This window comes from Buteo buteo, chromosome 3, assembly GCF_964188355.1.
Source record: "Buteo buteo chromosome 3, bButBut1.hap1.1, whole genome shotgun sequence".
Lineage (NCBI taxonomy): Eukaryota > Metazoa > Chordata > Aves > Accipitriformes > Accipitridae > Buteo > Buteo buteo.
Genome location: NC_134173.1, coordinates 71,297,310 through 71,309,392, shown reverse-complemented (window position 1 = coordinate 71,309,392; position 12,083 = coordinate 71,297,310). Strand labels below are relative to the sequence as shown.

The window sequence follows — 12,083 nt, the reverse complement described above, 5'->3', positions numbered from 1 at the left end:
AATGAATATAGGCAGTAACACTTAAACCAAATTACTATAAGGCCAAAAAATTCTATTTTTCTATACACAACAGGAGGGAGCAGTGTCAGAATCAGGACAACAACTCATGCTCATTCAATAATATCAAGTCAGAAAAAGGACAGCTTAGACCAGCAGTTTAAACTCTAAAATCATTTGAGAAGAAAATATTTTATATGCACATTATAGATGAACTCTCAACTTCAAGATAGGCAGGTAGAAAAGCTTTTCAGCCTTTCCCCAAAAATATTCCACTGTTTCCACAGCCAAAGTTGCCTGAGTTCCTGAGAAAATGGAAAGATTTTCCATTCTTTCTCCACCTCCTCCTTCAAACCCCAGAGAAGGTAAATATAAAAGATTAAAAATGAAACAAAACAATTGAGAGACTTCACTTTTAGACATTTATTTCTTCTTGCTTGTCCTATTGAGCATGAAAAAGAACATTGTAATTGGCAAAAAAAAGCCAAGAAATAATAGTTTGCTGTTATGAACTTGCTTTCCAAACGTCTTACCTGAATTCACCCTGACTTTAAGAATAGTCTTAGCACTTCTGAAAAGCCACAAGTCAGTAAATACATTGTTTAAAAAAAGGTCTAAGACCTAAGTAGAAACGACAACATTATCCACAGAGGGGCACAGAGACAGAATAGACAAAAAAACCAGTCCTCTAGTTCTAGAGAATGAAGCTAACCTCAAACCCTTTTCCAGGAACCCAAACAAAAAGCTTCACACTCAAAACAACTACACAAACAAAAACATTTCAAATTAATTTAGTTAAAATGTTGCATGTTACTAGGAAACTATCAATATTCAGAAGACCACAGTAAATTAAGACATAGTGTCGCTCTTGCAAAGTGACATTAAAGTCATACTTGTACTCTAATCAGGGAGAATTTAAATTCTTTTCAAAGTCTTATGTCATCCGGATTAGCCCTTACTTTGTCACCTCAACTGCAAGAAGCATTTATTTAAAAAAAAAAGCTTGTGTTTTTTCATATTTGTATACAAAGTTTTCCCTCTTTTTTTTCCTACAAATCTTTCCTTTTTCAACCACGAACATTAAGCGAGCAAATGAACGTTAGTGAGGAAAAAGTCTACTTTAGAAACAGTTTACCGCACAAGATCAACATTGTATTAATAGCTCCAAGAAACCGCTTCTACAGTATCCTTTTTTAATCCTAATTTTCAGTTTTTCAAAATCTAAATTATGTATGATCTCAATGAAGAGATGGAGAATCCAAGCTTAATACTGGAGATCAAAACAATTTGCATCAGCTTTCTAGGAAGGTGCACTAAATAAGCTATAGGTTATTCAGCTGAATGGGCTCTCACCTGTAAATAGTAAGACTTTGTGTTAATTCCTTTCACTAATGGATACATACACGCATATTTCCTAATAATCACTGGATCATGAAATGGATTTCTGTTCTTAGCCATCCAGCCAAACGTCACTTGAGAACAAACTTCCCTTAAATCTTCCCACAAATTTGTAAGGATTTCTTGCAAAATCAAAAGGACAGAAACCACTTCTAACACTATGTATGCTATTCCCGGTGGTCAGCACACCATCTCCAGAGAGAACCAAGGGAATATGAATGCCTGCGACAGGAATTTGAACCAAGGGTCTTCCACTACTGGAGAAATACTGAGCTTTAAGTTAAGAAGAGACATATAGCATCACATCTTTTGCTCATTGTTTGGGTGGGAACTTGTTAGCCAGCATGTCATGTAATGTCTTTTGAGTCTTCCCCACTTCTGATGGGAAACTGATGAGCATAGTCTCACACTATTTTAGTATCTATAACATATATGTATCTTATAGTATATGTAGTGTGAGTATAGTCTCATAGTACAGAGTTCATATGAGAATTACAAGCTTAAGTCTAAATTAAGTCTGAAGCACTACTTTGTCCACCAGTAAAAGTAATGTATTTTTGGAAATATCCAGAAACGTATGTTTCAGGAAGTATAATCTTTTAAGACTTAGCAATCCCTAAGCTTTAGGATCTTCCAGAATCAGGCAATAACTAAACATACATTTTAAAGAGTAGATTTTGAAGTCTGTTATCAGCATCTCTTTTGTATCCAAGTGTTCTGTGCACCCTTCTAAGTAGCCTGTATCTTTAAGTTACAAAAAAAAAATCTTTGCATGTAACTGGAAGGAGTTCATAATGTTCTTTTTCAAGTTACAATTTACTTAACATTAGAAAAGCTCCCTGGGTCTCTTACTGGTAGACATTCCACCTTAATTCAATTTCTTATTACAGAAAGCAATCTCATTGAAGCATTCTAATTGAAGCATTAACTGCTAGAAATTATACATGTGGTCATCGCATTAGAAAAATCTGCCACTGAAGTAACCCCTGTCTGAACACAAGAAAACATCAATAAAATTGCCATAAACAGAACTAACGCTCTGCCACAACTTTTCCCCACACACACTAGGGAGGCACATTTAGATCTGATTGCCTTCTGACGTAGTGCTGAAGCAAGTCTTGGCCATGACTTGCTAGACTGAGAAGTTCCATTTTTCAGTGCAGACATTCCACACTGCGACAGCAATGGGTTTTAAATACATGTTTAAAGTCCAATTCTCAATGCCTAAAAATCTGATTATAAACTTGTAAATTTCACTTTGCATTTAACACATTTAAGCAGCCAAAACAGGACTTGACGTGGCATGATCACAAACATATTCATACAAAAATACAGAATTTAAATACTCACAGAATATTTACAAAATATTTACCTTTGTAAAATGAAAATAGTAGCTAATACAAATCTAATCTTAAAAAACCTTCAGCCACATTGCTGTGTTACTAATTTGGAAAAAGCCTCAACATTTTGAAGCTGGTAAGAAGAGGGCAACAGGATGAGGCAGAGAGCAGCAACTGTTATTAGACAGTAACTGAGACTGGACAGTTACGGTCTAACCTATGTCTGACTGAGCATTGGCTAAGGAATTGACACTATTAAAAAGTAGTGAATTGCTAGCATACTGTTACTAATTTCCTGCCTACTGAAAGTTATGGAAAAGCTAAAAATCTCCAGCTAGCAGTTAAATACAATTTCTATTTCTTATCTTAATGGAATAAATTGTCAACTTAAAGATACATGAAAATATTTTTATCTATTACATAGTTTTGTTCAATGAATAGAGAAAAATTCTCATGTAATTAATAGAATGATGTCCCTGAATCTTTCTGTACGTGGTTCAATAAATCTAGCAACCATCTAGCATAATTTCCCTTATCCAAGCATTATAAAAATAATCCCGGCCATGCTTCACACATCATACTGGGCTTTCTCCTGACCCGAGTGGTTGAGGACATAAAAACGGGAGGCACGTTAGCCTTCAGAGCAAGTTTATCACACCAAACAGAGCAGTGAGGTTAAAATGGTGATTATAAAGCTGGCTGGCCATAGAGGCCTGAATTTTTGCTATCGTCTAAGCTGATGCTACAAGCTATTAAAAAGACAATGTTCACAGAAAGTGATAAGGAACTGTCATTTCAGTGGCTTCAAAAACTTCATCATGGTACTAACAATACGGTGAGGTCCCAGGAAGAATAGGTCCTGGGGCTGAGAGATACATAAGTGAGACTAGCAACACTGGAGTGGAAAAACTAGTTATACTGAACTGGAAAAAAGTGCAGAAATTGCTGCTAGTCCAATATGTTGCATGACTTCAGCAGAGAAGGCCACATCAAGCATCCAGAATTAGCGCTGCAAACATCCCAGAAAGCTGACAGACAACGGAGGTAGTCTAACTCCGTGATGAGCTTTCGGTGAAGGGTAAGTTCTGGACAACTTCCCTACGGGCTCCAAGCACAGGACAGCAATGATCACCCAGTTCTCTTCATGTTGAGCTCACATTAAAATGCATCTAAATTCAGATGAATGACCTGTGGCATGATTGTCACTGTGTGAGATACTGCCTTCAGAATTAACCTTTCCAGTTTTTCAGAATAAAATAGGTATTGCCCTTCCCATTTTTATATTATCCTTTAGAAAACAATTTCTTAAACAATCAGGAGGAGGAAGGAGAGAGATAAGGATAGGCAGGAGGCAGAACTGAGTAAGATCCTCATAGATGTTAAAGATTTATTGGTCTCAAGGACTACAAAAAAAAAGTTAACAAAGGGAGTGAAAAAAAGGAAGGCTGTTTGTGACTCAATGACAGCCTTATCTTCTGTCACAAGGTATACTTAATAGTACTCCACAGAGGAAACGGGCAAGGACGTTATGTACGAAAAGCCCTGCATCATCTTTGAGATATTTAGAGTTACAAAAGTGGTTGAAGGCTTCCATCCAGGATATAGTTTGCTTTTCTCAACTTGCGTATTTTCACGTTATTTTAATGAGTACAAAGCAGAGGCTGATAAGCCTAAGGGAATTAAAAGCTTCATGAATCCTTGAAGACTTTCCAGTCCTCAATGGAAAAGTTCTCAGAGCTGCTCTGTAACCTCTCTGGATATCCCAGTCTCCAAGCCTCTGAAATTATATGCTGCTTAAAATAACTTTTTATGATACCCACAATCTCACTGACGTTCTCATTCTACAGACACTTCTCAGCACACAGTGACACCTTATCCTGCTCCGATATTCAGGTTGGCAAACCAGCACTTAATACTAGATATGGTTAAACAGCAATTAGTAAGGAAAGGACAGAAATACTACTAATGAATCCTAGCATGTTACCTTAACCTGTAAAAGATACAGTTAAGGCACTTCCATAATGTACTACAAATGGGCAGGTAAAAAAATACCATGCATTAAGTTTAAAATTTAACATAAAATACACCAATGACTCATGCCCTAGCAAAACTTCAGTCTAATGAATCTCTGTTATAACAAAGGAGACACAGAAAATATGATAGTTTTAAAATGGACCAGCTAGCATTGCTTGTCAATTACAGTTTTAAATATATCTATCCCAGTTAAGATATCTTGTTTGGAAGAGAAGTGATCCAGTTCTAGAGAACGTTCTTTTTTAGAAGTTGTTTAGCACAGCACTATTTTTCTTTATAGTGCTATTTTCTAATTATTCTCTCTCAGAAGTAAAGCATACATCAGGATACTGATTCAAACAGCTGTTATATCCATGCCACTTCTATATACACATGCTATAAACAGCAGATATATATAAATATGTAGTTACTCAAAGAGGTTTTTCTACCACATCACCATGCATTCTATAGTGTATGCCCTGGAAACAGGCTGTTTAATGAGTCCTTTGACAGAATTGTGAAATATTTGCAGTACCCATCTTGACTAGTCAAGTCAGGCATAGCCAGGGGATATTTAGATACATTGTTCAAGTACTAGTTCTCATAACATTAAGAAACTACATTAATTTCTTCTGAATTGTTCAGGTATGGGTAAAAATGTTTGTACTAATGACATTGAACTTCTAATGACATTAAACTTCTTTCTGCATAAAGCTTTAAGTGTTATACAGAAAATTAGATTTCTGATCAAAAAGACAATGGTTGAGAATTGATTTAGAGGGTTTGGGAGAGGGGGAGTGGAAGAAGAGATGGAGGAGGTAGGTAGAAGAAAGGTTGAGAGAAAAGCAAAAAATGTCTAAATAGCAAAACCATTCTCCGGAGCTCAGGAATCCCTTCCTTGCTAATCTGAACAACAAAGTCCAGTCAGACCTGGCTGTAAAGAGGGCACACTAAAAGCTTTAAGATATATACAACATTGAAAGCATTGTCCTTGAAAATGTTATTTTTCTACAAAACTAAATCCATTTTTACAATAACAGTTTTGATTTTTACGATGACAGTTTTGATTTAATAAGCTTTTTTCTTTCTCTCACTGCTCTGTAAGTTCAGTTTAAATTAAATTTACCCTAACAATTCATAAATATCTATAATTTTCAGTCATGTACAATATAAAGCATTTTGATGTGTTTTTTTAATTTTTAATACAATAAAAGATAGATAAATATGCATGGCTTATTATGATACACTGTACATTGTTAAAATTTTAGGATCAATTCTGAAGCTTTCATAAAAATATTTTAATTGCCTAATTGTTGAACAGTTATATGACCACAAAGATAGGCTTAGGAAAAAGAGTAGACTATTATTCTCGGTTTTAGTTGAGAATTAAAAGTCCACTGACAACATGATTTTTCAGGTTTTTGTAAAGCAGAAGCCTAATATAGTATGTTTAAGAGGTACATAACTATTTTGCCAAACGCACTGTAAATGCCTTTATGGCATTACATATAACCTGAAGTTTTACTAATATGAAACAGTTCAAGTCTGAAAAGGTGACGAGAAATGACCACAGTTTCCACAGATTCTGGATGCAAGACTTAATTCGGTACTAATTAAAGAGATTCTACTGAGTTCTAAAGTGAAGGGATAATCCCTCCAAAATTATACACATAACGCACAGTATGTCAACCGCTTGACTTACATATTCACCGTAAGTCTCCTGTGCTGGAGGTGGTGGAAGGGGCCGGTAGCCTGCAGGTGGAGGTACTCCTCTTGCTCTGGGTGCTAGAAGTCCACGGCTACGACTGACTGGTCCTCTACTGGGAGGCACTCCTCTGGGCGCTGGTGCCCCTCTCGGTACTCCTGCCGGTGGTGGAGGCACTCCTCCACGGCCCCTGTGGATATATGGATCACTCATCAGTAAATACTACACCCTTGGCCTCCCTTTTAACAGCTCCCTCCCCCACATCATGATAATTTAGCCTTGCTACAGCCAGAAGTCTAAAAGAGGTTTATAGTTTGTCGTTTTTCTGTATGCTTAAATCCAATTACACACATTATGCAAAAAATGCTGAAAGATACAAACTAGACATGTGATTCAGTGATGAACTTCTCACTAGCTTGAGTCATTCTCATAGATAGAGACACCCAAACCAATTTGCTGGAATCAGTCAACTTCACTAGAATTTGACTTATAGTATGTGAAATCACAATCAGAGTAACAGGTTAATTTGAAGCTGTCAGGCTATATCATACTCAAACCCTGCACAGAGGGATCAGTTGCAACTCCCTTCTGATCCTGTGTAAGCTTCTAAATGCAATCCAAAGATCACACTACATCTAAGAGATTGAGTGGGTCAGAAAAATTACATTTTCTTCTGGTTCTAAAGAAGAGATTTCCAGCTGTTGCAGGAAACATTCAAACAAGTAATAAATGTGCAGGGTGATTATAGGATATAACCTGATGTTCTGTATGTATTTAAGAACAAGAAATAGCAGTATGTTTGTTTTTAAATTTCTGAAAGAATGATAAGCATTAACTTGCATTCCATTACTTCAGACACTTAACATATGGATTGAAAATGAGACCTAAACCAGAAGAATTTTTGAAAATATTTGATCCATTTAGAAGTGGCATTCCCCCCCGCCTCCCTATAGTAAAGGGAGAGACTTAGAGGTACAACCTATTAGAAATTTGCATCATTTATGATCTTTTAAACAGGATGTTTAAAACAATACTAATAGACATCTCCTTTTTTAAAGGAGATCATTTCACCCCACGGAGTATAATTAAGTTTAAATGACTGCTCTGTAGGCATATAGACTTGTTCCAAGGAAGTCACACCCTTACATAGAAGAAAACAAACAAGCACAAGCTCCACACTACCTTTCTACCTATCAAGCCATCAACTAATTAAAGAGTAGTAACTGAGTGAAAATACTCTGTCCTGATTTCAGTAGTCATTTCCAACTTTTACAATATTATAAAGTACAATCCAGATTTGGCCTTAAGATTTCCTATCCCATTTCAAATAAATCATATAATTTCTCATTGGTAAGCTTATCGGAAGAAACAATCATTATAGCACAAATAATTAGTATTTGAAAAACTGCATCACTAAATGAAGAATGCAAAACGTAAATACTTGATATAATCAGGAGAGATTTTATTAATTCTAATTACAGATCAAAACACAGTCACAAAGTATTTTAAACAAGCCTAGAGAGTAAGTGATTTAAAACTGTGCTTATTACTTGGTTTTGGCTAATCTGTAGAATGCCTCCTCAGGACAGGGTACCAGCTGCTTATTTGACTTCATTGTAGTGGGGGCAGGGGTGAGCAGTGATGTTCCCAGACACAGCCTGCTGAAGTAATATAAAGAAATAGCAAATGTGATACTTTCCAAGTGAAGCCAAAGAAAGGGAAATGAACCTATTGGCATAGACAACAGTCAATACCAAGTGTAAAAAAAAAGTCAGTAAAAAGACTCAAGAATCACTAGCCATAATCTTCATGGCATCCTTCAGACAGGGTGCAAGTGAAAGCAGCAGGAAATGGGACATGCTGAAAAACATGGAAAAACATTTGAGGGAGGAAAAAAAAAGTACAGGTTTTAGAGCCAGCATAGATTTATTCTTGAAGATAATTAGAACACCAGATCCACGTGATGAGAAGGTCTTTTCTGCATTTCAAAACCAGTTAACAGGATTGGAGTGGTGATAGGTAGGAAAACATATTTCTCCTATATTAGGAGTCCATTTATATGTTTTTTTTAAGCGTTACTGTAGGAAGAATAAACAATCTGAGATGTGTAGTTCTGTATTACGCTACTCAGATAGTTACTGCACCAGGCTGGAGGAGACTATAAAAGTGCACAGATAGGAAACCCAGTAACAGGAGAGTTCAATTGCCACAATGCAGATTTGAGTCATATCTGGGTATGATGCTAAGAGCAAATTTTTAGAAACTGTAAATTGTTATTTCATTAAGAAGTTATCAGGGAACTAACAAAGTTTGATTGACATGAGCAATGAACAGAAACTGAAAACACTGAGGAACCACTTTGAATAAGAACCTTTGCATACCTTTCTTTGCAAAAGCAACAGATCAGTTCTGGTATTCCTTAATTTGAAGAAGGGCAGGTATATAAATTATGTTTAAAAATATTTAGAAGACCGAAATGTATATACACAATATGGGAAGACATTTAGAGAAATCCCACAGGAAGTCAGAGCAAATACATCACAATTGTCAAAAAGAAAAAACTTGAGAAAGGGTAAAAGGAGCTCAGTAAGGCTAGAACAGCAGGATAAAAACAGGTATTAAAAGAGGTATCACTTGAAAAGCTGAACTCATCTCTAACGTCAAAGGACAAATATTAATAAAACAAATATAAAATACTCAGAGGCAGGTCAGAAAATTTAAGGAATTTGTAAAAAGCCAAAAAAAAGGTCTTTCAAGCATCCTAGAATTGGGAAACCTGCCAGAGTCTGAGGCCAAATCACCAATGAAGAAAAGAAAGAAGTTTTGTATATACGTGCGTTTACATTCATAGAGTTTTTTGCTACAGAGTCAAGAAAGACTGGACAAGGTTCTCATGCTAGAGTCTTTCCTTATGGGGAATGCATTGGATGGTGCTGCCAACTGACTTAGAGACAAATTACAGAACAAGAGGAGCAATTAAAAGTAACCACACTATCCTTCTACAAACTACAACAGGAGTTCAGATGTCTATCTCTAATCTGTAGCCGAATCCCAACCTAAACGTTAAGGAAAATAGCAAAAAAAAAATTCAAAGCAGCAAACTAAGAGAACACTTCAGACTTACACACACACAAATTTATATATCCTAACATTATACAAATAATAGGTTCTGAGCTATCACTACCCATAGAACAATTATAATTAAGATTGGCCCAGTGATCAGAACAGTAAAAAACAAATCAAGTTTTAGAAAAATGTAAGAGAACACAGAAAACTTTGTTACCCTACTGTGTGTATTTACAGTCCTGTTTCCTAATTTGGAAAGAACAAAAGAACTGGAAACGCATCAGAAACTATGTCAAAGATGACCAACAGTATAGAACAGCTTACATATAAGGAACAATTAAGTAGATTAAGGCACTTCATACTACAAATAACAACTGAGGCTTATATAATAGAACCCAATAGAATGGAATCTGTTGATCAAGCATGACTTCCCCTTTGTGAATCCATGTTTACTACTCCTGATACCTTGCCATGTATGTGCCTGGAAATGGTTTCCAGGATTAGTTGCTCCATCACTTTCCCAGGGATTGAGGTGAGGCTGACCACTTTACCAGATCCTCCTTGCCATTTTTGAAGGTAGGAGTGACATTTACTTTCCTCCAGTCCTCAGGCACCTTTCCTAATCTCCACAATTGTTCAAAGATTGAAAGTGGCTTCACAATGACATCCACCAGCTCCCTCAGCACTCGTGGGTACATCCCATCAGAGCCCATGAACTTGTGTCTGGTTTGCTTGGCTATTCTCTAACCAGATCCCTCTTCTACCAAGGGTATGCCTTCCCCCTCATGTTTGAGTCCTTGGATTTCTGAAGGTCCCTCTTAGTAGTAAAGACTGAGCCCAAAGAATCATTAGGTACCTTAGTCTTTCCTATGCCCGTCAACCAGGGCCCCTGCTCCATTCAGCTGCAGTGCCCACATTCCCCCTAGTCTTCCTATTCCTTCTTAAGTACTCATAGAATCACTTCTTGTTGACTTTGACAGCCCTCACCACATTGCTGATGACACCTGTAAGTCATGTCTTCTCATGTCTACATAGCAGATGTGTCTATCCATTAGGGACAAAACTGACAGCCCTAGGGCAGTTTAGTCCCCACATACATCTCTTAATTCTCATCTTCCACCTATGCCTTAGCTAATATCGTTCCACAGCTCTCAATTCTGATCCATCTTGCCTAGTCTTGTTTTCCATTTCACTCCTTTATAATTTACATATTACTCCAAGTGTTGAAGGTTGAAGTGGTTTTAGTTTACTTTTTAAGTAAAAGCTTCACTCACATACTTGAATGTAACCCACTACTACCAGTAAGTTCAGTGAATGTGCCAACAGACTTTTCCAATTATACCCTGGACATTCAGTGGTGCACAAATACACACAGCATATTAGAAAGCACTCCCAGTGGGTATCACTTTTCAGCTAGATTTCCTACAGAGTTTCTCCACATATTCCATGTTGTATTTACCATTTCTGATCCAATGACATTTTTCCTTTCGGAATCTTGTGCTTTCACTTTCCCAGGCTTTCCCTCTCCTAATCAGCTACTTTTGAGGGGTATCCATCTGCTTCTCAGGTCTCTGAGGAAAATGCACAGAGGGTGTTTTCTCTACCCTTTTTCTTCTACAACTGTCTTACCTATAAATTCAAAAACTTTGGCGCATTTGCTGACATTTAGATTCGCTCTTCTACTTAATTCATCCAAATCAAGACATCTCAGCTCTGTTCTATCACATTCAGAGATATCTTACCATCAAATCAAATTCATCATGACCCCTCCAAGTCTTTCACTGCTTGCTTCTTTGACCAAGGACATCATTCTGCAGGACAAATTTCAGCTGCCATCACCAACTCTCCTTGTCTTTGCACACAGCTTACAGACTACTTTTTTTTCCTTATAAAAAACACCTCACATAGCCTTTCTTTTCAAATTACATGAAAAATTATTTGGCATGGAGATTTCAGATGACATCAAAACTTTAAGAGAATGAAGGGCTCCATTCCCCAAATCAGATGTTCTTTCGTGTTAATTAAGGGTTTAGAAAAGTAAGTTTTGAAACTTTATGGAGTATCAGTGATTAAATACCAAGTCCCCATTTATTTTAATTAAAATTATGGCACATTTGAACAAATAACTATGAAACAGTCTTGATCCATAACTTTGGTTCAAGTACATAATCATGGTTTCACTACAAGCAGCACAACTACTGGAAATACCTTTTCCTTTTGATAAAGAAAACTGTGCTATATTAAGCCTCAATCAGAATGCTTCTGAATCTGAAATTTGATGTCTCCCAATACATTTTCTTGCCTGTTAGCCTTCTTAATCCTTCCACTGTTTCTTTGTTGCAGAAGAAAAAGATCTTTGTTTCTACTTCTTTAAGCTACAAAGCATTATCCCCAAACCTTCAAAGTTGTACGTTATCAAAACTCATTTTCAGCCCATGTCAGCCTTGACTACCTGCTCATATTCTGAAATACAAGAAGGACCTTTTTGCCTTTATTTTCCCTCTTCACTACCATGCCATCATCTCATTCCCTTTCAGAAGTCTTTTGAATGTCCTCTTTACACC

At 36.6% G+C, this 12,083-nt stretch overlaps 1 protein-coding gene across 4 annotated transcripts in view; it reads right to left on the bottom strand.

Annotated features, from left to right (window-relative positions):
- The window catches only part of KHDRBS3 (KH RNA binding domain containing, signal transduction associated 3), a 102,005-nt gene that overhangs the window by 27,988 nt on the left and 61,934 nt on the right, over positions 1-12,083 (bottom strand). For 2 of the 4 annotated variants that reach the window (XR_012649902.1, XM_075024007.1), the window contains exons 6-7: positions 8,004-8,114; positions 6,451-6,643 (exon numbers count right to left, since the gene is read on the bottom strand). Coding sequence is in view for 3 of the 4 variants with exons in the window: in XM_075024007.1 (XP_074880108.1) it covers positions 6,451-6,643; positions 8,004-8,114 (304 nt within the window). In the remaining variant the exon portion in view is untranslated. The remainder of the gene's footprint in view (positions 1-6,450; positions 6,644-8,003; positions 8,115-12,083) is intronic. The other 2 variants (XM_075024008.1, XM_075024009.1) reach the window with 2 other exon arrangements.